Source organism: Lampetra fluviatilis, chromosome 12, assembly GCF_964198595.1.
Source record: "Lampetra fluviatilis chromosome 12, kcLamFluv1.1, whole genome shotgun sequence".
Lineage (NCBI taxonomy): Eukaryota > Metazoa > Chordata > Hyperoartia > Petromyzontiformes > Petromyzontidae > Lampetra > Lampetra fluviatilis.
The window spans coordinates 829,632-857,140 of NC_136286.1; the positions used below are offsets into that span (position 1 = coordinate 829,632).

The 27,509-nt window shown below is 55.9% G+C and overlaps 2 protein-coding genes across 2 annotated transcripts in view; one reads left to right on the forward strand and one right to left on the reverse strand.

Annotated features, from left to right (window-relative positions):
* Nucleotides 1–514: 514 nt before the first annotated feature.
* Nucleotides 515–27,509, reverse strand: part of LOC144935006 (insulin-like growth factor-binding protein-like 1) — a 37,617-nt gene continuing 10,622 nt past the window's right edge. Inside the window, exons 2-5 of the mRNA XM_078861295.1 lie at nt 6,515–6,624; nt 4,618–4,734; nt 2,968–3,103; nt 515–2,217 (exon numbers count right to left, since the gene is read on the reverse strand). Coding sequence (XP_078717421.1) covers nt 2,180–2,217; nt 2,968–3,103; nt 4,618–4,734; nt 6,515–6,624 — 401 coding nt within the window. The 3' untranslated portion in view covers nt 515–2,179. The remainder of the gene's footprint in view (nt 2,218–2,967; nt 3,104–4,617; nt 4,735–6,514; nt 6,625–27,509) is intronic.
* LOC144935004 (uncharacterized) lies at nt 9,246–22,542 on the forward strand. The gene is made up of 5 exons (XM_078861288.1): nt 9,246–9,533; nt 9,734–10,006; nt 17,721–17,927; nt 19,182–19,275; nt 22,122–22,542. Exons 2-5 carry the CDS (start codon nt 9,857–9,859, stop codon nt 22,145–22,147), a joined length of 477 nt encoding a protein of 158 aa, XP_078717414.1. The 5' UTR covers nt 9,246–9,533; nt 9,734–9,856; the 3' UTR covers nt 22,148–22,542.

Sequence of the window (27,509 nt, forward strand, 5' to 3'; positions counted from 1 at the left end):
CGTGGCGTGTCTAGCACAATCCCACTAACTTTCCTTACCAATGCCATCACCTTGTGTATGTTCTCCGATCCATATGTTCCTCTTCTATCTCAGCGTGTTTTTAAATGCGCAAAGTAGCATGGGGTGATCGCATTTTACACGTGCGCTTTCCCCAGTGCCCTCCCTCGGTGCAGAAGTGCGTGGTCACACACAGAGAGTGTAGTCACACACAGAGAGTGTAGTCCACATAGAGTGTAGTCACACACAGAGAGTGTAGTAAAATACAGAGGCTTGGTCACACACAGAGAGTGTAGTCACACACAGAGGCTTGGTCACACACGGAGAGGCCACTGCCCTGCTCCTTCAAACAGAAACCACACCCCGCTGCGAACTTACTGACGACCACAAACTGAACATTTAAGCAGACACACGTTGTGCACAACCCGTTACATGTCTGTCGAGTGCCATCCTGTTTACACAGAGGCAACTCATCCACACCTCACATTCGTTTACAGAAATGCACGTGTTTAATCCATAGATGCTGACCCTTTATTGACGCGGTTAGTAATTAGTAATACAGAAGCTCGTGAAAATGCAATTCCATTCTGGTTACCTTGATATTGATTACGAGTCGTTCTCAAGCGCGGAGTAAATGTGCGTTCGATGCCACGTTTGGGTACAAAACAACAGTAAAATGGTCTGTGCTCAATTTTTGTGCTGCATAATACTGATTAGCATAAAGACATGGAGTTTCCAATGCAAATGTTACGATGAACAAACCACTGCACCCACAAACATTACTACGATGAGAGCGTTCTGTCAACACCTCTGGCCCTGCGCGTACGGCCGGGCCAGTGACACCAACCGCCAGACCCTGGCCGCCACCACCACCACCCTTTCAGTCGACTCAACAAGCCCTGCCACACTTCTGCTGGTGTCGGACTCTGTCCGGATTCCCTCGGGCGTCCGCTACATTCTCACACTCGTAAAAGCTGGCTGCACTCCACGTGCGAGGCAGGCTTTGCACACCGCTCCCCTCCACGTGCGAGGCAGGTTTTGCACACCGCTCCCCTCCACGTGCGAGGCAGGCTTTACCCACCGCTCCCCTCCACGTGCGAGGCAGGCTTTGCACACCGCTCCCCTCCACGTGCGAGGCAGGCTTTGCACACTGCTCCCCTCCACGTGCGAGGGAGGCTTTGCACACCGCTCCCCTCCACGTGCGAGGCAAGCTTTGCACACCGCTCCCCTCCACGTGCGAGGGAGGCTTTGCCCACCACTCCCCTCCACGTGCGAGGCAGGCTTTACCCACCGCTCCCCTCCACGTGCGAGGGAGGCTTTGCATACCGCTCCCCTCCACGTGGGAGAGAGGCTTTGCCCACCGCTCCCCTCCACGTGGGAGAGAGGCTTTGCCCACCGCAGATATAATGGCACGCGGGCCCATGCCCACACACGCAGCGTGTTTATGACAACCGCTGGCGGAGTGTGTTATGATCACCTGGCACTCGGCTGGCCGCTGGCGGGGCTGGCGGAGCGCGAACAAGCGGCTCGCGGTAATGGGCGCAGCGTGCGCGAACAAGCGGCGCTCCGTGCGTGCCAAAGGAGGGGTGGGTGTCTCTCCCGCGCGGAACGTAGCCACGTTGCCAAGTGTTATACAAAGATCCCCCATATAGCCTTAACAGACTGATGGAGCAAGTGCTGCCAGCGAGCACCGATGAAGGCCGTACACACACGTACACGCACGCACGGGCGCATAGCAAAAGTAAATAAAGGCTTTAAAGTAAAGCACTTGATAAACGTCTAAAAATACCTCTCAGCACACAGAAAGCCACTTATTTTACCCTGTCCAAGTACTAGCATTGGTGTCCTTTTTGATTATTTTATTACCCATGCTGCATTAAGCATTTATCGAACTGTGTAGTTAGCAAAAATATCAGAATTCTTTTCTCTCTCAAAACAACGAATCTTTCATTTTAAAAAATATAAAGATTCCACTTTCTTGTTTTAAACCTGATGAGTGTTGGAGGCCTGCTCGCCCTCACTGTCGCATCTTAACCACTTGTGTTCTCACGGCGTCTCGTTGTAGGTTGTACATTCGAGAATATTTTTGCTAACTATTTAGCGTGGGGAAAACGCGAGGGAAGCTGCTAAGGCCTGAGAAGCTCGCGGTCGGTGCGCGGCCATGGCCTCGGGACGTCGGCCCTCACTTGGAGGTCCCCTCGACGCTGTCCCCTCGGCCGTCTGGAGGAGGGGGGGGGAAGACAGAAAACATGGGGCGGTGGCACAGGGGGCGGCGCGGGTTAGGTCACAGATCACACGGAGAGGCGGCACAACAACAACAACGACGACGACGACACCAACAACGAGGTCTTCCCTTAGTGGCCGTGTGGGCTCCACGGTGGCCTGTTTGCCCATCAGTGAGGAGGTGCTGACACCACGAGAAGGGAGAACACTTTGAAGAGGGCGCGCGTAACTATGGGGACGACGAGGGGGGGAGTGGGGGCTGCAAGTCGTTCAGGGGTGCAAAGACAAAATAAAAAACAAAGATCTCCCCTATAGCCTTGACAGACTGTATGGGCAAGTGCTGTCAGCGAGCACCTATGAAAGCCGGCGCGGCACATTAGGGGTGGGTGGCCAGCACCACGCCAGGCTGCCTTTGTCTCCCTAGTGGTGATGTTTACACACCGCACCAGGTACTCATTTGAAGTTCAGTCGCCCCACGATTCAAATAATTGGCACCAATGTTGGCCATGAGCGGGAATTGAACCAGGATTGCCGGCTTCGTAGCGCAGCACGCTAACCGCTATGCCACCACTCCACCACTACCGTTCAGAGGTGCAGCAGCCGTAACCACCAACGTGCACCAGCGAGCCAACCAGACAGGAGGGCTCGGCCCCCTCCCTCATCCCTGACCACAGCTCCATCACTTGCGCGTGTCACGTCGCGTTTTGTGTTTTTCTGTTGGTGTCCGCGGCGGTGCCGTGCGGGCACCTTTGGTCATCACGCCTCCTCCTGCCTTGGCCTTGCCCTCCACCACCTTGATGGAGGACTCGGCCTGCGTTTCCCCGAGGCTGTTCCTAGCGTGGCACTGGTAGGTCCCCGCGTCCTCACGCATCAGAGGGTTGATCTGCACGGCAGGAGAAACAAGGAGGCCACAAAGGGGGATTTAAGAGTCAGACGGTCGCCATGCTTCAGGTAGCTCACACAGACTATTAATATTATATTCTCCCAGGTATACCACTTCAAGACGGCCCACAGACAATATTCATCCGTCACTGCAGGCATCTTAGGCGCACTAATCAGTTACTTAGACGGGATTTTTTTTTACTTGAAAACAATGTTTGTTTGTAAACACAGTGAGCCCTGATGATATGTTTGCGTTCTTATTGGACGACGATATCACGTGTGTTATAACGCGTGGTTGCCTGCCAAAGATATTTGAACGTCCTCTCTGGCCCTCGGCGAGGACAAGGTTTGCCAGCCCTCTCCACACAAACAGATGTGTATCTCACTGTGCTGGGGGTGTCACGGTGACGAGATGTTAACTACCTCGTCTGGTATACCAGAGGTTGTGGGTTTGATCCCGACCCTGACGCGTGCTGTGTATTTGGAGTTTGTATGTCTCTTCCTGCGGTCGTGTGGACTTTTCTCTCGGTCCTCCGGTTTTTCCGTCCACAATTAGAAACGTGCGTTGGAGTATTTGGCTGCGATACATTTTCACGTGATAAGCCACTTTGCTTCTGAAAACGAGCTGTATAGCTCAGTTGGCCTAAGCTGGTAAAATTTAAATTATTTTTATTTGAGTACTTCATTAAATCTGGTTGATAGCTGACCAAACTGGCCACGTGGCCCAGCAGTAGAGCGAGCGGCTCACAATTGTAAGATTCAATCTCGATTTGAAGCTTTCAAATCGCTCTACTGCTGAACCACGTGGCCAGTTTGGTTAGCTATCAACCAGATTTAATAAAGTACTAAACTAAAAACTATTCTAATTTTACCAGCTAAGGCCCACTGAGCGATACAGAAGCGGAAGTGGCTTATCACGTGGAAATGGTAACTTCCCAACCCCCGCATCCTCAGCTCTGTCGACTTCCCACTTCCAGCCCCACCCACTTCCCCCCCCCAGCCTCACTTCCCTCTCCTAGCGTCCACGCAGCGCTCCCCCTACCCCACACCCCCTCCTCCCTCTCCCCCCTTACCCTTCCCCCCTTTCTTACCTATATAACCTCTTACCACAGCATCTCTCTCCCACTTTAGCAAAAACACTTTTTTCTTGCTGTGGTTTTCCCACCTGATGATGATTGCTTGTGTTGCAATCGAAACGTCGTGATTTATTTTATTTTATACCTATGTGACTTTACCGAAAGAACCAATGAGTAATTGTAAGATTGCAAATTCAAATCCTGTTCGGGGGACTGATTCAGCCCATCATCCATCCGAGGTCGCTAAAATTGGTACTATTTTGTGGGGAGGGTCAACGTGAACGAGGACTTACCACCGCTGGCTCAGGGCTGCAAACGGGCGATGAGCGGAAGAAGACTCACGACGTAAAACCGCGCGGACGTTCGATTCACCCGCGTGCGTTGCATTGCGCGAGAGGTGTTGCGGGCGAGGTGGTGATCGGGGGGGGTGTGCACTCACCAGCACCCAGGCGGTGCTCTCGTACTTGGAGGGCCCTCCGCGCACCTGCACGGCCAAGTTGATGCGATCCCCGGGCAGCTCCTCCAGCAGCTTCACGCCCTTGGGCGACTCCGTCACCTGGGAACGAGAGTGAACTCATCTCATTGCGGTGTCTTCTTCTTCTGCTTCTCCTCCTCCTCCTCCTCTGTGTGGCTACGGTTGATGTAGAGCAACAGCTGTGATTTTACATTGAGGTGGTGAATCGCTGTTGTGGTGACGATGCCTCCTCCTTAGTAATTTGTGAATCGGGCATTGAGTCGATGTTCTCTGCTCCACGGTTCTCTGTTCTGGGTGGTGACGACAGTTGCTTCACACTGCCGGGAAGATTCAAAATTTCCATCTGTGCATCACCATCGTCAAGTATCCGCATCTGCTGCTGCCATGGCCTGTGTATCTGCCATGGTTTGTCTATCTAGACTAAACTTTTTTTATGTTACCAGGTAAGGCCAACTGAGCTATATAGCTTTTTTTCAGAAGCGACCTGGCCACAAATGAGAGCTCAGCGAAGTGGCTTGTCACGTAACATTTTATAGCAGTCAAATACTCTAAACTCACGATGATTCTAAATGTGGAGGGAAAACCGGAGGAGCAGGAGAAATATTCACGCGACCACGGGGAGAACACGCGCACTCCAAATATACAGGCGTCAGGGTCGAGATCGAACTCACGACCTCCTGCATATCGGGCGAGGCAGTTAACATCTCGCCACCGTGACGCCCGGCGATGGTACGTGTAAAACCACTCGGGATGGAACGTCTCGTCAGAAAACACGCAGTGACGCGCGGACACGTGTCTTATGGAGTCGCGTGTGAAGCGAATGTCGGTCGCTTTGCCCAAACCTGCACGACTTTGCCGCCCTTCACACAAGAAGGAAAAACCCAGTTGCGTGAGCCACGGGGCTCTGCAATTGGCGGCCCGCAGGCCCGATGTGGCTCTTGGAGTGACCCGCGCCCAGAGATTTGGCTCGCCAAGACACAGAGAAATACAGATTTCATGAGATGGAAAAGAGATAAACGGTAACATTACATTTGGGTGTTTGCTTAATGTTGACAAATTCCAGCTCCGAGAATGGCACGTATCGGTGTGACGCTCATATGACAAACATGTCTCTTGTCAAGATGACTGTTTAAATTGCGAGAGCGGTGGCACAGTGGTTAGCACGCTGCACGACAAACCCAATTTACCCGAGTTAAATTTCCACTCACGCTCAACACCATTGACGATTATCTGAGCCGGTCCTGGGCCTCCCCTAGGTCGACTCAACCTAAAATGAGTACCTGGTGTGTTGTGTAAACATTTCCACTGGGGAGACAAAGGCGGTCGGGCGTGGTGCTGCCCACCCTTGTGTGCCTTCGTAGGTATTCGCGAACAGCACTTGCCCTAACAGCATGGTAAGGCTATACGGGGGAATCTTTGCCTTTGTTGCGGTGACGTGGCCCAGCGGGGAGCGCGCTCGCCACTCGTTGCAGAGGTTCGCGGGTCGAATCCAGCAGGCCGCCCTGGTTAATACTGCGGTGGTTGTGGGATTGACCACGGTAATACCACGTGCCGTCTGCTTACTAACAGCGACGTTATTCGAAACGAGTAGGTCACTGTGTGCTGGCTTCGTCGTCCAAATTTGCTAAATTCTAAAAGCGACACCGCAGTTCACTCAATTGTAATTGCACCCAGCAACAACGTCGCCCCCCTTTTTCGACAACTCCCTGCAGACTGCGCGACACACAGCAGCACCTTCCTGCGCGCGATAAGAATGATCGCGCCAACACCACGCCTACTCAGCCCACTGTCATTTTTCTGGAATGTTCCGCTGTGGGGACGCCGCCCCGCAACGGGAGGTGAGTGTGGTGCTGGCACGAACCTTCCTCCAGGTGACAATGGGCAGTGGCACGGCCTTGACCTCGCACGACAGGTACACCTGGGAGCCCGTCACGTTCACGATGTTTTTGGGAGTCGTCACGATTATGGGGGCTGCACGCAAACCCGCACACACAAGTGCAACGCACACGCGGCACATCGTTAAAGTGCACATCACCGAACCGGCCACCACATTGCACAGCACCGCACATAAAAACACAGCACATCACCGCGCCACGTACCACACCACACATCACCACACCACGTACCACACCACACATCACCGCACCACGTACCACACAACACATCACCACACCAGGTACCACACCACACATCACCGCACCACGCACTACACCACACTGTATGCCACAAACCTACCAACAACGTTTGCACAAAGAGTGAAATTACGCTTGTACGTTGTTATCGTCAAATCGCAACCATTTACTAGCGCTATCGCTGACACTTATATCCAGGCAGCCAAATAAACAATACTGTATTATACTGGAACAAATAAACAATACTGTATTACACTGGAACAAATAAACAATACTGTATTATACTGGAACAAATAAACAATACTGTATTACACTGGAACAAATAAACAATACTGTATTATACTGGAACAAATAAACAATACTGTATTATACTGGAACAAATAAACAATACTGTATTATACTGGAACAAATTAATAATACTGTATTATACTGGAACAAATAAATAACTGATTATGGGAGCGCTGGGCGGCAAGGGGGTCTACTGCACACCACTGTTGGAATGCTGCAGGAAGTGACATTTTTGTTGTTGTTGTGACGAAATCAATAATTTCCCAACACACGCGGCTCTCGTGGCGTCAGCGGCCACATCGACCACGGTGACTCGACGCGCGGTGTCCAGCACGCTCGAAATCGCGGCTCCCAGCAGAGGCGCAGATCTTGCACCGTCACCACCGCCACCGCCGCCACCACCACCACCACTGCCACCACTATTTCGATCCGAGCCGCGCCTGCCCCGTGTGCTGTTGGTGCCGACCGCGGTAGCCACATTCGAGTTGTACACGGACGCGTTTACATCGCCAGCAAACCGTGACTAACGCAACAAGCGCATTGAAGAGGTGCTCTCGCTGCCATCCACACCCATTGGCCACACACGGGAGCTGGTGGTGCCGCCGCTCTTTGTTTGCGACGTTCTAGCGACGGCTCCGAATCAGAATCAGAGTATGAATGTTTACTGCAGGAAGATCAATGGGTTTGCATACTGAGCATGTATCATGTACGTTGACTCATTAACCCCCCCCCCCCCCCCACTTTGCACAAGTGTGGTCACCACATCTACGCCTCTACTTAAGGAACGACACGGGTGGGCTTCTCCACAAATCTGGATGTCGCCTGATGAAGCTAGTTGTAATTACTGGCGAAACGTCGTGCTCAGATTGTAAATGTGGTGGCTTGGCTCTCCAACACACAGCCCGTGTTGCTGTACTAGAGACGAATTGGCACGTTCTGTTTACGTGACAACCCTTACTAATTCGCTGTGTCGGGTGGTGGCGGGTTTAACGACACATTAATACTTACGCGTTCTAACTAAATATTATGGAGGAAGCTGATGAGCTACAAAGCTCAGTAGGGGCGGGTAAGAACGTCACAACAATAACAACAAACAATACAAAAAAGGAGTGCAGAGAAGGGAAAAGGAAAACAAATTCTGCTCTAGCAGCGTAGAGCGACCCGGGGTGGGGGGGGGATGCAGTCCCGCTTGCTGTGCTGCCTCGGCTTTCTTGTTGGCAGGAGGAGTTTTGGGGGCCCGGGAGTTCCTGCTCGGGGCTCGCCGGATCCCGGGAGAGCGACCCCCGTCACTTCCCCCCCCACCCATCCTCGCGGCACGACGACGCCAGCGCCTCGCTCCGCGACCCCCTCCTCCTCCTCCTTGCGACGCGGCGTGCCCAGTGCCGGATTATATTTAGCGTAGTAGCAAAAGTAGCTACATGTGTAGTAGCTACATGTGTAGTAGCAACATGTGTAGTAGCTACATGTGTAGTAGCTACATAAGTAGTAGCTTCGGGCCCCGCACTTTCAAGGGCCCCGCGCTAAATGCTTTCAAGCTATCAATTCCGGTTCAGTGATTCTGCACTTGCTCGATTACTATAGTACTATACTGCCTTCAACTTTCATGAACGACTGGGTGTTTAATGTTAGCGATTTGTCGTATTATCTGGCTGTATAGCAAATGAGAAAATACAATTACTTTACTATGCAAGTAAAACATTTGTGTTTTAATATGTATGTGTTTTTGTATTTAGGGCCCCTTTATAACATATGCCAAATAAAGAACATACCAAATAAAGCCTTTAACTTTGTATGAATGTACGTTGAACTTCTTTCGCGCCGTACGTAGCCAAACGCGCTAATCGGAGGTGCGGGGGAGGGACAACAACCTGAACACAAAAATCAGTTCTAAATAAATGAGTTTTCAATCTGGGTTTAGAAGTGCAGTGGCTTCCTAACATCGGAAGGAAGAGCGTTCCAGACGACCGCAGAAGCGCATCTGAAACTTTCCGTGCTGCGTGCGATGGCGCGAGCATTTAAGTCCAGCGCAACCCCCCCCCCACCCCCAACCAAGAGCCCATTCCGAGTCGCAGCCTCAGTCGACACGGGGCGGCAATTCTCCCAGAGGAGGGAGAATGAAACAAGTTCTGCCTCTCACGCCGACGTGCCGACCCCCCGCTCTGGACGCTGCGTGTTTGTGTTTCGGGGCGTTAGCCCGCACCAACGCGCTCGTGTGAGCTCGGTCGAGTGAAAGGGTCCCTGTGTTTGTGAGTTCTGCCAACCGGCTGCAGCTCACGGGTGGGAGGGCCCTCTCGCTCGCTCGCTCTCTCTGGCATGCGAGCGAGAGAGTCCGGGCCGCCCACGTCAGCTGGGGAGGGGGGCCACAGTTCCTGTGCCCCGAGCGCGCGCGCGCCACTGAGGCTGGAGTCATCGGAGCGGAGAGGCGCGTGAGAACGCGGCAGCTTTCCCGCGAACGTCAAAGTGAGTTTCCTCTTCGCTCGCCTCTCCTCATCGCCAGTTTTCTTGTTCCCAAAGCTAAAGTCAACCGACGGCGCGCCGCGAGCTCGCGTTTCGGGGGACAGCGAGGGGGAGAGAGCGTGATTGATGGTGCTCTCTTATCACCGGCTTGGACGATTGTCAACTCTAACTCGACTTTTGTTTCTCTTGGTCTCGAACTAAAGCACTCAGCAACCAACATCCAACTCGAGTTGCAGAGAGAAGAGAGAGAGAGACGTGAGACAAACATCACTGGACGCGGCGCGTGGTCTCTTCTCGACGCGAGCGGACGGAGGAGGCGCGGCGCGATGGAGCGGGAGGCGAGGGCGCCCGTGGTGCAGAGCCACATCAAGCTGGACGTCACGTACGAGGGCTCGGCCGCCGAGGTGCGCGACCTCGCGCTCAAACTCTACGCCCTCACCGTCCTCGACCCCCACACCACCCACTCCAGCATCGAGGTGAGGCCGCCCCCCCCCCCACTAACTCCCCCTCCCATCCCCCCACTCACCACCGACCACTCCGCCTCTAAGACGGAGGATGCCCCAGGGAGGAATCGTGGCATCGCATTCCATGCGAGATGACCTCACAGTTGGAATTGACCAAACATCCCAATGCAGGATTCACTTAAAACTAAACATATTGGGACTCCACGAGCATTTCCTGGTTAAATAAAGGGCATTGTTGAATAATACGTTTTTATTGTATGCATCCAGGACTCGTTGACTTGCCATGCCGGGCTAGTTGACTGTTGTCACGAGCAGGGTCCGGTTATCCTGAGTCTCGCACCGCTGATGGGGCACAGCGCCCCTCCGGTTGGGAGAGTACATTTTTGCCTCAGACACTACAGTCAAACATTGATGAGACGACTGTTAATTGGTAATGGTTTAAATGTATCTGTAATTAACAACGTTGCTTAATCAAGTTCGGGGCTAGAGTGTGTGTGTGGTGTGGGGGGGGGGTAAGCGAGACGTGCCCATAGCCCAAAGTTCCAGAGTCCCACGGGGAGATATACATGTTGTTGTTCGGGAAGTGATCGCTGTTGAGTCATTGTTGTCCTTCCCCCGGACCTCTGATTAGCACGATTGGCTACGTACGGCGCGAATGAAGTTCAACAACATGCACACGTTGTATCGATTCCATCTGAACAATATAACCGTGTCAAAGGGGAGGGTGCAGTGGCCACGCACTTCCCGGAATCGATTCGTGACTCGGGCACCTTTCTGCGTGCAGTGTTTATGCTGCCCCCCTGTTCAAACCAAGGTTCCCTTCGGGTTCCCTGGTTTACCCCCATAGCTAACGTCATACACACACAGTGTACATGACCCATAATAGAGAGGCCACAACATTTACAGCCAAATCTGGCTGTCGCCTGATGAAGCTAGTTGTAATTACTGGCCAAACGTCGTACTCAGATTGTAAATGTTGTGGCTTGGCTCTCCAACACACCCGGTGTGCTGTACTAGCGACGAATTGGCACGTTCTGTTTACGTGACAGACCTTATTAGTTGGCTGTGTCGGGTGGTGGCGGGTATAACGAGACATTTACATATTTATGCGATCTAACCCCAAAAACCCTCTATTATGGATGATATTGGTCGCGAAAGCCTCCTACGTGTTAAACAGTGTAAATTACATTGACCAGACATTCCAATGTAGGAAGACCCTCCTCAAAGTATGGCTTTCCGAGGAAATTATTATAATTATCGGGTTAATGTAACGTAATCCTCCAGTTCTCCGCATCCTACAAAGTCGAACCCCTCCCCAGCCCCCGTGTCGCGCTCTGGCTCTGGTGTCTCGGGAGCAAAAATTCCAGCCCCGATTTCAGATCCAGCGGACTTCGTGCCCGCCCGCCCTCCGCCCCTCACCTCCAATCATGGGGGGCTCGCGTCGACCACAAGATCGCACTGAAGGGGGGGGTAAGAGGGAGCCTCCCTGTTCCGACTCTCAAACCGCCGTCCCCTCTCCAACCCGGATCCCCACCCTCTCCGTTGCCAGGCAGCGGCCCCTCATTACTCCAGAGCTTCTCGTGCACGCATCCCATCGCGGTGTCGTTACAGGGCCCTCTAATCTCTCTAGTCTCACCCACCAGCCCAGCGCTGGGAGGCCGCTCGCGTCGGGGCCAGATTTCACGGCAGGCGCGGCCTCCCTCCCCCACTCCGCGTCCCCACGGCGCCGCGCGCGTGGCGGCTCTCAGCGGAGGCGGAATAAAATCAGACGTCCACCCAGACCCCGGGGTGGGGGGCGGGGGGGGGTCAGGGGGGCGGGGGGGTTCAGCACGGAACAGAGGGGGGCACTGTCAGGAAACCGAATACGAGTGACGGAAGCCGCGTGACTCGTTTCTGTGTGCACGCGAGACGCTGAACACACAGCGCATGGAAAAATACACCGATGGTTCATTGTGCTTAGGCAGATGAACGGTATTGCGTGGTTTTATATTCATCAGAAGTACAGTAATATATTGATTGCAGCAAAAACTATGAACGATTTGTGGGCTGGAGCAGAGAGTGGCGCTAGATTTGCAGGACAGAGAGAGGCAGACGTCTCGGAGGATGGAGTGGGCTAGATCACCGAGTTGGCCGGCGGTCTGGAGTGGGCTGGTCCGTCTCGGGGACAACGTGTCCTCAGCAGAGAGTGGGCCACAGATGGCGAGGAGAGTGGGGAGGAGACACGGGGCTCCAGGCATCGAACTTCCTCCATCCCCAGTTCCCACCTCGTCCCTTCCTCGTCCGCGCGGTGCCCCCCCCCCCCCGTGCCTCCCACGCCCCCCGCCACCACCACCACCCCCTCAAGGGCAGCAGCCGCTTTGTCCTGCGTCACCGCTGTGCTCGCGACACCGCAGACCAACTCGCCGACTCAACCACGGCGAGCCGAGTCGAAACAAAGAGCAGCGCCCCTCCTCGCGACACCGCCACGGCAGCCGAGCTGGGGGCCACGAGGTGGCTGCGGCGTCGCGCTCCGGGGTTGAGGGGGCGGGGGTTGAGGGGGCGGGGGTTGAGGGGCGGGGGTTGAGGGGGCGGGGGTTGAGGGGGCGGGGGCCGCGTCCTCTCCCGGTTTCCTGCACCCGGGCGGAGGTCCCTCGTGCACCGATTATACCCCCCCCCCATCCAGAACCCCCCCCCCCATCCAGACCCCCCCAATCAAGACCCCCCCCATCAAGACCTCGACCCCCCATCCAGACCCCCCCAATCAAGACCCCTCCCATCAAGACCTCGACCCCCCATCCAGACCCCCCCATCCAGACCCGCCCCCCATCCAGGCCCCCCCCCCCATCCAGACCCCCCCCCATCCAGACCCCCCCATCCAGAACCCCCCCCCCATCCAGACCCCCCCCATCCAGACCCCCCCCCCCATCCAGGCCCCCCCCCCCCCCGTGATGGGAAGCTTAATCGGCAGTCCCATTGTAGTCAGCGAGCGCGCGTTGTGTTGCGGGAGGGCGGCCACATCCGGTTGTGTGCTGGCCGATGAAGCGTCTCCCCTGAGGAGTTCCACTGCGCACTGATGACCAGCGCGGTGAAGTATGGACACATAACGCCCGCTACGAGGCTCTAGCCCAGCAGTGGGGTGGCACCGGGGCTGTGAGCGCGGTGTGAACGGCGCGGGGGGGGGGCACCGCGCTCTGTAGCGAGATTCTCGGTGGGTTTCTTGGAGCGACGCGGGGAGGAATTCTCCGCTGCTGATGGACACATCACAGCGGCTCTGCCTCCGCTCGGGCTGCTTGCTTGGCCACAAATTATATTTCACGTAACAACAGCAGACCCGCACGGCGGTGTGTTGTGTGTGTGTCAGGGAATGCTATTATGGTACACACACACACCTAATCGCACCTGTGTGTGTACAAGCGAAAGCTATTATCGTGTATACACACGCACGCACGCAAACGCGTGTGTATAAAGGAATGCTATTACCGTATACACAGTAACTAGTGTATGTGTGTGAGTGCAGGGATGTGTGTGCATTACAAACTCAACACATACGTCAGTAGCAGTGTGTGTGACCTTGAAAATAAATGTAAATATTTATAAAAACACGAGGCAATGGCCCTTCGTAGCAGTTCGACGGAGCATCACCAAATGCCGGGATAGCATTGACCAACACGAACGATCGGACGTGTAAGACATTCACCCCTTCACGGCCGAGACTGACGGCGCACGGCTCGCGGGATGACGACGAGGATGTTCGGAACGTGGGACGTGTCCCGGGGGCGATGCCGAATGCATCTGGCGATGGTGTCGCCTCACATCTCCACTGGGGCAGGCGAGGGGACGGGGCTCAGCGCCTCTCGCGCGGCGCCACGAGGCGAAGGCGGGGAGTGAGGAGAGGGGGGGGGAACTGCAGCATGGATCTAAACTAGATGATGTAAACTATTAACACTTGCCTTGTTTTACCTGCCCTTGGGCGTCAAATTTGAGAGGCGGCAAAAGAAGAAGACGTGGAATGAGGTGAGATGGATTGAAGGCCGTTATCGATCTCGCAGGCGTGAGGCAGCGGCAGCTGGGGGAGGCATTCATTCTGCAGCGGAGAGATCATGGCTGCTGCTGCTGCTGATGATGATGATGATATGATGACGACATGACGGCATGATGACGACATGACGGCACGCTCTACACAGCACGCGACTGGGGGAAGGGCAGTCGCCTGCCCCCACCCCCGCGCTGCCCTTTCCGTCCCCCGGCGGGCAGCTTCAACTTCCCGTTGCCCTTGGAGGTCGACCGTGGCCAATGTCACGGTGCGGCCACGCCGGGGTTACCCATTAACGCGCCACCCCATCGCGACCCATCACCACCCCCACCCCCATCACCACCCCATCACCACCTCATCACCACCCCCATCACCACCCCCATCACCACCTCATCACCACCCCATCACCACCCATCACCACCCCCATCACCACCCCCATCACCACGCCATCACCACCCCATCACCACCTCATCACCACCCCCATCACCACCCTCATCACCACCTCATCACCACCCCATCACCACCCCCACCACCACCCCATCACCACCCCATCACCACCCCCATCACCACCCCCATCACCACCTCATCACCACCCCATCACCACCCCCATCACCACCCCATCACCACCCCCATCACCACCCCCACCCCCATCACCACCCCCATCACCACCCCATCACCACCTCATCACCACCCCCATCACCACCCCCATCACCACCCCATCACCACCCCATCACCACCCCATCACCACCCCCATCACCACCCCCATCACCACCCATCACCACCCCCATCACCACCCCATCACCACCCCATCACCACCCCCATCACCACCCCATCACCACCTCATCACCACCCCATCACCACCCCCATCACCACCCCATCACCACCCCCATCACCACCCCATCACCACCCCCACCCCCATCACCACCCCCATCACCACCCCATCACCACCTCATCACCACCCCCATCACCACCCCATCACCACCCCCATCACCACCTCATCACCACCCCATCACCACCTCATCACCACCCCATCACCACCCCATCACCACCCCCATCACCACCCCCATCACCACCCCATCACCACCCCATCACCACCCCCATCACCACCCCATCACCACCCCCATCACCACCCCCATCACCACCCATCACCACCCCCATCACCACCCCATCACCACCCCATCACCACCCCCATCACCACCCCATCACCACCTCATCACCACCCCCATCACCACCCCCATCACCACCCCATCACCACCTCATCACCACCCCCATCACCACCCCATCATTACCCCCATCACCACCCCCATCACCACCTCATCACCACCCATCACCACCCCCATCACCACCCCCATCACCACCCCATCACCACCCCATCACCACCCCATCACCACCCCATCACCACCCCCATCACCACCCCCATCACCACCCCATCACCACCCCCATCACCACCCCATCACCACCCCATCACCACCCCCATCACCACCCCCATCACCACCCATCACCACCCCCATCACCACCCCATCACCACCCCATCACCACCCCATCACCACCCCCATCACCACCCCCATCACCACCCCATCACCACCCCATCACCACCCCATCACCACCCCATCACCACCCCCATCACCACCCATCACCACCCCCATCACCACCCCATCACCACCCCATCACCACCCCCATCACCACCTCATCACCACCCCCATCACCACCCCCATCACCACCTCATCACCACCCCATCACCACCCCCATCACCACCCCATCACCACCTCATCACCACCCCCATCACCACCCCCATCACCACCCCCATCACCACCCCATCACCACCTCATCACCACCCCCATCACCACCCCCATCACCACCCCATCACCACCTCATCACCACCCCCATCACCACCCCATCACCACCCCCATCACCACCTCATCACCACCCATCACCACCCCCATCACCACCCCCATCACCACCCATCACTATCTCATCACCACCTCCTCCTGCTGCCGCTTGCTGCAGCAAGGCGGCGCCTGCGGCGAGCGAGCTGTGCGGTGCCCCCGGGACGCCGCGGGGCGAGTTTGCTCTGCCTCGTTGCTAATTCAAGGCCAGGGGCTGCGATCGTGCGCGGAGTCTCGCTCGGGCCGGGGTTGGTAGCGCGTGGGGAGTCTCTCGCTCCCCCGGCTCCGTCTCCCGCTGCGTGGTCCCGAACTCTCCGGCTCCACGCCGCACCCCGCAGGCCCCGTGCCCTGTGCAACATGAGGGAAGATCGAGCCCCCCCCCCGCCCCCCATTCGGGCTCGTAGAGACGTGCAGAGAGACACAAGGCACACGAGAGAAACACGCGGAGAAATACAAAAAAAGAGACAGAGGCATGGGGAGAGATAGACACCTGAGAAAACAAAGAGAGAGGCAGAGGGGTGAGACGCAGCGACACTCGCCCAGTGCGATGGGAGTGATATTTCTCGAGGTCAGATTTTCCAAATGCAATATTCCTTTCAATCGACGCAAAACGTCCGGGGAGAGACAGGCTGGTGGAAGCGGGGGGTGGGGTGGGGGTTAAATCGTGTGTACCCCTCCCGCTGTACGTCCACATTTGTGTGAATGTTACCGCCGTGCGTGAGAGCTGTGATGACGCACTGAGGGACGGGGCCACCTTGGGGTCTGTAGGCCCGCGGCTGCCCTCCACTGCTGGATGCCGCTTGGTGTGGTGGTGGAGGGGGGGGGGTGAGGAAGGAGAGAGTACAGAGACAGGAAGGAGGGGGGAAAGGGTTGGTTCGGAGTGGAGGAGGATGTGGAAGCGAGAGTCTGCGAGCCGGCAATCAGCCGGTAGGAACAAACACGGCGCTCCCTGGGGAGATCCAAGAGATGGAGCCGAGATGGAGCCGAGGCAAAGGTCTTTCATATTCCTTTAAAAATTCATACGCAATTTTAATACATCTAAGCAATCTCTCTGATGTTTGGAGCCTTTATTATTTCCGCTTGTTTCCCCGTGTCCGACTATTTTCCGTCTCACAAAAGCAGCCCCCAGCCTGAGCGCTGACTTGAGTCCTGCATGGCTCTTCTCGTCACGCCGGAGACATCGGCCCATATATCATGGCCCTCAGCAGCGTATCGTGCGTAACTGAAGTTCACCTGGCACTTAAAACAAATCGCCTGATCCCTCTGTGTGTCTGTGTGTGGGGTGGCGGTGGCGTAGCGGTTAGTGCCCTGTGCTATGAGCCCGGCGACCCGAGTTCGATTCCTGCTCACGGCCAACAACAGTGGCAATTATCTGAACTGGTCCTGGGCCTCCCCTAGGTTTACTCAAATGAGTACCTGGTGCGGTGTGTATAAAAACATCGCCACTGGGCGGTCAGGTGGTCAGGCGGTCAGGCGGTCAGGCGGTCGGACGTGGTTCTGGCCACCCACCCCTCGTATACTGTGCCGGCCTTGATAGGGGCTCCCTAACAGTACTTGCCCCACCAGTCTGTTAAGGCTATACGGGGGATCTTTGTCTTGGTGGCGGGTGAGCACTGGCGCAGTGGTTAGCACATTGCGCGAGTAACCCAGCCACCTGCGATTGATTCCCAGCCAGGGCTAACGTTAGTGGCGGGTAACATCCCCAGCACTTCACCCGCACACCCGACGCGGCGTGCCAGAGCATTCATCCAGCAGTGGATTCACAAAGCGGGCGGTCACAAAGCGGGCGGGCGGGTGGGGTTAACGCGTGTGCGTGGCCCTGCCGCAGATGGACACCAAGATCCTGCGCCAGAGCGCTGACGATGACGAGGAGAAGGAGAAGGACCCCCTGCGAGCCAAGATGAGGGCCCTGAGCGAGGAGGTGGGGCCCAAGTGGCGCGCGTTCGCCCGCGCCCTCCTCGTCCCTGACCACATCATCGACAACATCCACTACAACCACGCACTGCGCGACGGGGTCGCCGAGTGCGTCTACCAGGTATGGGGTCAAGGGTCACCAGGTTACCGGGTATGGGGCCACGGGTCATTGGGTGTGGGGTCACCGGGGTCACGCGTCACCGTGTGCGGGTCACCAGGTCTGGGTTAACCAGCTGCGTGGTCACGAGGTGTGCCCTGGGTCTCCGATGTCCCTCTGCTTATATCAGGCCCCGCCCGCTACACTACCAGCCCCACCCACTCCCCCAGAGAATGGCAAAATCCATTACAAATGACTCGCGGAAATGTGATTAGATACAAATTACCAATTACCTTGAGCTGTGTAATTAGACACCATTTACACAGGTGATGACATTGCACATTTAAATTGCACCTAATTGTGGGACTGCCCGTGTCTACGGTGGCCCACACGAGTCGCGAGTATGAGGTTAGGGGATTTTAAACCCGGGACAAAATCCCAATTTTTCACCAAAGTTTCAGGATGCCAGGGATAGCCGTCCTGAATCCACTGGGACCGTGCCGGCCACACGGCAACACGTGGTGGAGTCGAGCCACGGAGTCGCCTCTCCCTGGCTCACAGGGCGAGATGCGGGTCCAGGCGCCCCACACCACCCCCGCGTGCCCTCCCCGCGTGCCCTCCCCGCGTGCCCAAACAAAGCGTCGTGACAACACGGGCTCCTCTCCGCACGCGTCTGTCCCCACCCCCCTTCCCACTAGCACCAGCGAGAGGTGATCGGTAGTGAAAGTGGTGGGGGGTGGGGGGGTTAGGTGTTGTTAGTTGGCTCGTGTGTTCCGTGCCACCTCGGCTTTGCTCCCTCCAAGTGCCGAACACCGCACGACTTTCTCACATTGGAGATTCCCTCCTCACTCTCAGCGGTCTCCTGACCGCCTCCATGTTCCATGACCTCCAAGTCGCTGCCATCTGCCATCAGCAACCTCCATCTCCCATCGCCACCGTCGTGTTTGCATCTCCCCCCCCCAACCCCTGAGCCTCCCCATCAACGCCGCGCTTTGCACGCCTCTCTGCCCCCAGACACGGAGATAATGGGATCCAATCCCCTCCCGAATGGACCCCAGTCCCTTCTACCCCAGGCCACAGAATTGTCACGCCTTCATGACCCTGGCCCTGCCCGTCCGTCCGTGAGATCCAGGGCTCACCCCCTCCCCCCGCTTCGCTCTCTCTCCTCCCTTTGTTCTCCCGGCTCCCCCCCCCGGCTCCCCCCCCCCACCCCCGACTCCCCCCCGGTTCTCCCCCCGGCTCCCCCCCCCACCCCCGACTCCCCCCCGGCTCCCCCAGGTCCTTCGCTACTGGAACTGCCGGGCAGAGAAGGAGAAACGTGGGACAGCACTGAGAGCAGCGCTGGAGGACATCGGAAAGAAGTCCCTGATCGGTGAGGCCCGGTGGAGGTGTCACCGTGACGGCACCACCACTACCACCACTACCACCACCACTACCACCACCACCATCACCACTACAACCACCACCACTACCACCACCACTACCGCCACTACCACTACCACCACCATCACCACCACCGCTACCACCACTACCACCACCACTACCGCCACTACCGCCACTACCACTACCACCACCATCACCACCACTACTACCACCACTACCACCACTACCACCACCACTACCACCACCACTACCACCATCACTTCCACCACTACCACCACCACTACCACCACCACTACCACCACTACCACCATCATCACCACCACTACCACCATCACTATCACCACCACCACTACCACCACTACCACCACCACTACCACCACTACCACCATCACTACCACCACTACTACCATCACCACCACCACTACCACCACTACGACCACCACCACTCGGACAGAGAGCAACCACACTCAAACTAAATTCATGTTACATCATGGGACCTTCTTTGCCAGTACCAACATATGAGAATAGGTTTTCCCCTTTTTTCTGGCAACAAAACAGGTGTTAAGATGTTAAAACACCAAACTGAAACCTTTTACAAGGAATCATGTCTGCATTAACCACAATACTTGTGGTCAGAATGCAAAAAAAAATACTCTGATAATATATGCATTGTCTTTGTAACGGATTGGTCCACACCAGAGACAGCTTTCGCTGGAGCCTAGTCTCAAAAAGCAATTTTTCAGAAGCGACCTGGCTACAAATGATAGCTCAACGAAGTGGCTTGTCACGTGGAAATGTATCGCAGCCATATACTATGAACGCACGTTGATTCTAAATGTGGAGGGGAAACTGGAGGACCCGGAGAAAAATGCACGCGACCACGGGGCCGCATTCGTGCCTTGACGGAGGTCGGAGGAGATGCGACGCACCGGGCCATGTGCCCCATCGCTGGTGATGGAGGCACCACGGGCGTGCGCGTGTGGACGTCACGGAAGATGACCCAACCACTCCTCAATTGGGTTCACAATGATCCCGGGTCCGCTGTCCGTGCCATATTTTTGCTGATGCGCTCCGAAATGCGTGTTCCCCTTTGGGGCTCATCACGATTGCAGGGTGTTGCTGCTGCTGTGCTGGGTGTTGATGATGTGGTGGGTGTTGATGCTGTTGTGGGTGTTGATGATGTGGTGGGTGTTGATGCTGTGGTGGGTGTTGATGCTGTTGTGGTTGTTGATGATGTGGTGGGTGTTGATGCTGTGGTGGGTGTTGATGCTGTTGTGGTTGTTGATAATGTGGTGGGTGTTGATGATGTGGTGGGTGTTGATGCTGTGGTGGGTGTTGATGCTGTTGTGGTTGTTGATGATGTGGTGGGTGTTGATGCTGTGGTGGGTGTTGATGCTGTTGTGGTTGTTGATAATGTGGTGGGTGTTGATGATGTGGTGGGTGTTGATGCTGTTGTGGTTGTTGATGATGTGGTGGGTGTTGATGCTGTGGTGGGTGTTGATGCTGTTGTGGTTGTTGATAATGTGGTGGGTGTTGATGATGTGGTGGGTGTTGATGCTGTTGTGGTTGTTGATGATGTGGTGGGTGTTGATGCTGTGGTGGGTGTTGATGCTGTTGTGGTTGTTGATAATGTGGTGGGTGTTGATGATGTGGTGGGTGTTGATGCTGTTGTGGTTGTTGATGATGTGGTGGGTGTTGATGCTGTGGTGGGTGTTGATGCTGTTGTGGTTGTTGATAATGTGGTTGTTGATGATGTGGTGGGTGTTGATGATGTGGTGGGTGTTGATGCTGTTGTGGTTGTTGATGATGTGGTTGTTGATAATGTGGTGGTTGTTGATGATGTGGTGGGTGTTGATGCTGTGGTGGTTGTTGATGCTGTGCTGGTTGTTGATGATGTGGTGGGTGTTGATGCTGTTGTGGTTGTTGATGATGTGGTTGTTGATAATGTGGTGGTTGTTGATAATGTGGTGGGTGTTGATGATGTGGTGGGTGTTGATGCTGTTGTGGTTGTTGATAATGTGGTGGTTGTTGATGATGTGGTGGGTGTTGATGCTGTGCTGGTTGTTGATGATGTGGTGGGTGTTGATGCTGTGGTGGTTGTTGATAATGTGGTTGTTGATGCTGTGCTGGTTGTTGATGATGTGGTGGGTGTTGATGCTGTGCTGGTTGTTGATGATGTGGTTGTTGATGCTGTGCTGGTTGTTGATGATGTGGTGGGTGTTGATGCTGTGCTGGTTGTTGATGATGTGGTGGGTGTTGATGCTGTGGTGGTTGTTGATAATGTGGTTGTTGATGCTGTGCTGGTTGTTGATGATGTGGTGGTTGTTGATGCTGTGGTGGTTGTTGATGATGTGGTGGGTGTTGATGCTGTGGTGGTTGTTGATAATGTGGTTGTTGATGCTGTGCTGGTTGTTGATGATGTGGTGGCTGTTGATGCTGTGCTGGTTGTTGATGATGTGGTTGTTGATGCTGTGGTGGTTGTTGATGATGTGGTGGGTGTTGATGCTGTGGTGGTTGTTGATAATGTGGTTGTTGATGCTGTGCTGGTTGTTGATGATGTGGTGGCTGTTGATGCTGTTGTGGTTGTTGATGATGTGGCTGTTGATGCTGTTGTGGTTGTTGATGATGTGGTTGTTGATGCTGTAGTGGCTGTTGATGCAGTAGTGGTTGTTGATGATGATGATGACGTGGTTGTTGTTGATGCGGTGGCTGTTGTTGATGCTGTAGTGGTTGTCGATGCGCGTGTACTCTGGGGTTTGGGCCCTGACCACGCGGAGAAGGAGAAAGCGCCGCGTGGTCACGGAGAGGGCACGTGCCGTGTCCCTTCCCCGGCAGAGGAGCTGGGACTCGAGGAGATATAAAGGGAAGGAGCCGGGAGCTGGATGGAGGTCTGCGCTGTGCCGAGGAAGAGGCGAGCGCAGGGACAACCCCACTCACACACACACACAACACACACTAACAACCCCACTCACACACACACACTACACATACCAACAACCCCACTCACACACACACTACACACACCAACAACCACACTCACACTACACACACCAACAACCCCACTACACACACAAATACACAAACACACTTACACACACGCACACTTACACACTTACACACTTACACACACTTACACACGCACACTTACACACACACACCAGCCACTGCCAACGGCCATGTTCTATGGTCGTCTTTGTGAGAGAGCTGCTGAGCTCAATGGGTCCTCGCCAGCTGAGATAATAAACTCTGAAAATCATCAACTCCCCGTGCCTTGCAGTCACAGCGCTTTAGTGAACCCCTCGGGTGACCTGTGATGGTGCCCGTGTAGACAACACCAACGATGGTGTCCATGTAGTGCTGGATTAAGCTAGTGTGGGGCCTGCAGCATATGCTATAAAGGGGCCCTACATTTTTTAAAAGTAAATATTAAAACAGACATTTTTTACTTGCATAGTAAAGTAATTGTATTTTTTCATTTGCTATACAGCCAGATAATACGACAAATCGCTCACCTTAAACACCCAGTCGTTCGTAAAAGTTGAAGGCAGTGTAGTACTATAGTAATAGAGCCAAGTGCAGAATCACCGAACCGGAATTGATGGTTTGACAGCATTTAGCGCGGGGCCCTTGAAAGTACGTGGCCCGTAGCTACTACTTATGGAGCTACTACTTATGTAGCTGCTACACATGTAGTAGCTACTTGTGTTACGAGGATAATGAATCCGGCACTGTGTTCGTGTAGCCCAGGGGTCGGCAACATGAGGCTCGTTAAGGACCGCTACCTCGGGACGTTGTCTACGAAGGGACTCACCGTCTCGTGTTCACAAGCATTGCGGCAAATTTGAAAAAATAAATGACTCTTCTTGTTTTGATTGCCGAGCCCTGGTGTAAACGATACCCACAATGATCGTGTAAACACGTAAACAATACCCACAACGATCGTGTAAACACGTAAACAATACCCACAACGATCCCCGCTCAGTGCCAGCCCTGCGCCTCTCCCTCTCGCACGCGCGTCTCGCCCCACTGGACTGAGTGTGTGCGTCGGTGAGTGGGTGGGAGACAAAGGCGGTCGGGCGTGGTGTTTGTTGGCCACCCACATCCCGTCGTGTGCCGTGCCGACCTTCGTAGGTGCTCGCTGACAGCACTTGCCCCAACAGACTGTTCAGGCTATACGGGGTGAACCTTTGTTTTTTGGATGGGTGGGTGAGTGGATGGGGGAGTGGATGAGTGAGTGGGTGGGTGGTGGGGTGGGAGTGAGTGGGTGAGTAAGTCGGTGCGTCTGTGAGCGGAGTCGTGGGTGTGTGAACGGATGTGTGGGCAGCTGAGCGAGAGAACGAGAGAGCGAACGACTGCTGCAGGCTCACAGGGGGCGGCTCCCTTCGCCGCCGAGCGCAGAGGGCGGCCTCTCGTGGCGGGCCGCGGCGTTCATCGCGGCTCATGCGGCCTTAATGACTCCCATCTATCCGCCCCGCCGCACGTGACCGCTCTGATAATTAAACTTCTTCGTCTTCTTCGCACTGGGGTCCTTAATCACCTCGTCAGCACCGCCCCCGTCGCCCCGGAGTCTACGACACCCGGCATCACGCAGCGACTTGCAGCTCGCCGTGGCAGGGTGTGATGCACGCACATTCACCCACTCACCGTGGCAGGGTGTGATGCACGCACATTCACCCACTCACCGTGGCAGGGTGTGATGCACGCACATTCACCCACTCACCGTGGCAGGGTGTGATGCGCGCACACTCACCCACTCACCGTGGCAGGGTGTGATGCACGCACATTCACCCACTCACCGTGGCAGGGTGTGATGCACGCACACTCACCCACTCACCGTGGCAGGGTGTGATGCGCGCACACTCACCCACTCACCGTGGCAGGGTGTAATGCACGCACACTCACTCGCTCACCGTGGCAGGGGGTGATGCGCTCGCCGGGTGAGTTCGCACACCGTTGGAGTGCTATTTGGCCCGTGCACACCTGGGTTTTGCGTGCACAATGTAACACAAAGATCCCCTGCGTAGCCTTAACAGAGTGTTGGGGCAAGTGCTATTAGCGATCACCTAAGAAGGCCGGCACGGAACACGAGGGCCAACACCACGCCCGGCCACCTTTGGCGCCCTCGTAGTGTGGCTGAGTCGACCTAGGCGAGGCCTAGTACCCGTTCAGAGAATCGTCACTGGTGTTGGCCGTGAGCGCGAATCGAACTCGGGTCGCCGGATTCGTAGCGCAATTGGTAGGGCGCGTACACCCACACCCACACAAACACCCACACACACACACCCACACACACCCACACACACCCACCCACCCACACCCACCCACACAAACACTCTTGCCGGGTGAGTGGGCACACTGCGAAACTCGGATTGTCCGCACCCGCGTGAAGAGCGCGACGGCTTCCGAGAGTGCGGGACGGAGCTGGCAGAGCGCACGCCCGGGGCGCGTGTGAGCACACGAGGCTACGCGTGCACTCACGCACTCTACCCCGTAAGAGAGCACGGTAGAGTCACACATTTGTTAGCAGCAACGTTCCGATCGTTACATAACTGAAAGCCTTGCCGCTTCCCGAGGCTGGGTTTCGAGACGGTCCTACTCTGCATTGGGATGTTTGGCCGACCTCGTGGCGAGCGCTCCAACCGCGCGTCGCTGAAGCGTTCTGAACGTCGGCTCTGAACCGAGGTAAGAAGCCCAGCCGAGACTGCTGCGACCAAGGACCCCAATCACAGCCCATTGGCGACCCGTTGCGGGATGAAGGCCGCCACACACCGTGTCGGGCATCCACTGAGGAGATGGAGCGAGGACATCACTTCATGTGCCGCCGGCTGCGGCGGTTTGAGGAAACTTTCATCCAGCAGTGGATCGACCACGGCCGAGGGTGGCGATGGTGATTATCTCCACGCAAAAGGGTCATCGTCAACCCGGTCAGCACCACTTTGAACTTCCGTCAGAGTTTTCCGCTAATAGCGAACGATCCGGGAGTGGGGGCGGGGGGGTCGGTGGGGGTGCGGAGTCGGTGGGGGGGGTAGGGCGGGGGGGAGTTCGGTGGGGGGGGGGGTTCGGTGGGGGGGGGGGTCGGTAGGGCGGGGGGGGAGGTGGGTGGGGCAGGTGGGGGGGGGCGATCTCCGCGGAGATTCCGACGCGGCTCCTGCCGGGAGGAGCGCGCCAGGGGAGACTTCTCCCGCCTCCTCCTCCCCCCCCTTATCGCTCCTCCAGGCGCCGCGGAGGGGAGGGGTAAGAAGGGAATGGGGGGTGGGGGTGCACCCCGGGAGATCACGGTCGCAATCGCAGTGCTGGTGTCGGGTGGGCTCGGGGAGTTGTAATGTTGGGACTCCGTGCCAGAGCCACTGACGAGGGTTGCGGCGGGGGAGGGGTGTTTGGCTGCCCTGGTGTGCAAGTCCCCTTACGTGCATTTATACACGAGCAGTCCTTTACACAAGTGACTGATGTGCTATCAACAAGGGCCATTGCCCGAAACGTCGCCTATCACTGTACATTTCCCGCACCTCCGATGAGCACGGTTGGCGACGTACGGTGTGAAAGAGTGTCATACGTACATACGTCACACTTCCTCCCATAAGGCCACACTGGGCGAGTGTCCACGTGTTCATTCTTTGGAAATAAAATAAATATTCTCGTGGCCGAGTAGCGGAGCTGCACGGCGCAATGTCCCCGTGGGTCGTGGGGCTCTGCTCGTGCCACGCGCCGTCCGCCCCCCCCCACTCCTCGCACCGCGTGCGGCGAGCTCGGATCCTCCGTGCGGCAAGGCGGACATCAACATCATCATCAACATCATCATCAACAACATCATCAACATCATCATCATCATCAACAACAACATCATCAACATCATCATCAACATCATCATCAATATCATCATCAACATCGTCATAATCGTCGTCATTATCGTCTTGGGACGCATTAAAAACACTGTCAGATAAACGCCGGGGGGCTTTTTGGTCTGGCCTGCGATATTTAAAGCCAGCGGATGCAGCATTCGGGGCATGTGACCGTGGGGGGTTCTAGTTGGGCATTTCCTTACGTGAGCTTTCAATGTTGCTGCCTCGATGCGTGAGAGTTGAATTAAGGTAACGCGCCGGAGAGATGAAATATAATAACGTCTCATAGTCACCGAAGGTTATCGATCACTGAGTAACCAGTTAGGCGTTGAGGTCGACTGCCTTCCAGTATTATTAATGCAATTTCACGGTTAAAGTCCCTCCAAAGAAATAATTCGCCCCACACAGACTCCTTCAACTCGCATACACTCACATAGATTCACATCGCCAAAGATCCCCCGTATAGCCTTAACAGACTGTTGGGGCAAGTGCTGTTAGCGAGCACCTGTGAAGGCCGGCACGGGATACGCCCTAACGCCTTTGTCTCCTCAGTGAAGATGTTTACTCATCGCTCCAATGACTCGTGTTTAGGCTGAGTCGACCTAGGGGAGACCCATAACCGGTTCGGATGATTGTCACTGGTGTTGGCCGTGGGCGGGAATCGAACTCCGGTCGCCAGGTTCACAGCGGAGCGCGCTAACGGCGACCCCACCGCTCTCCAGACAAAGACTCACCATGAAGCCGGAATAGACTGAGATCAAAGACACTCCCACACACACACACCGCCATATGCAGCGGTGAGCAGACCGCGCTCTGATCCTAGCCCCCAAGTTCGATTCCTGGCCATGGCTAACATGAGTGGGGAGCGATATTCAAACCTCACTGACCAGTGTGGTGAAGTATGGCCACATAGCCCCACATGACTGACATGGGGAGCCCTTCGTCCAACAGTGGTCATTGTTATTGTCATTGTCATTTTTATTGAGTGACTTTCCTCGCAAATGTCCCTCCCATGCTCACCATCGACAGGTTTAATGTCCGACAGCCTCTGGCTGTGACTGCGGAGGCTCGTAGCCACGCGCCACCTCTTACAGTCTCGCGGCGAACCGCAACAGAAACAACAATTCCGTGAGCAAATAAGCCCTGGCCATAGGAATGTGGAATTTCCACCACTGGAGATGAGCACCGCCCCCCCGCTGTTTCCTGGGAGGTGCCCCCCATTATTTGTTCACCAGTGCAGGCGCGCCCCCCCCCTCCCCTCCGCGGATGCTAACGGCCGCGGCTGCCGAGTGACGACGCAGGAGGACGCGGAATCCTCGCAACAATCGCGGCTCTGTGCGGGGTTGGGCCACATCCAGATGCATGCCCCCCCCGCTTCACAACC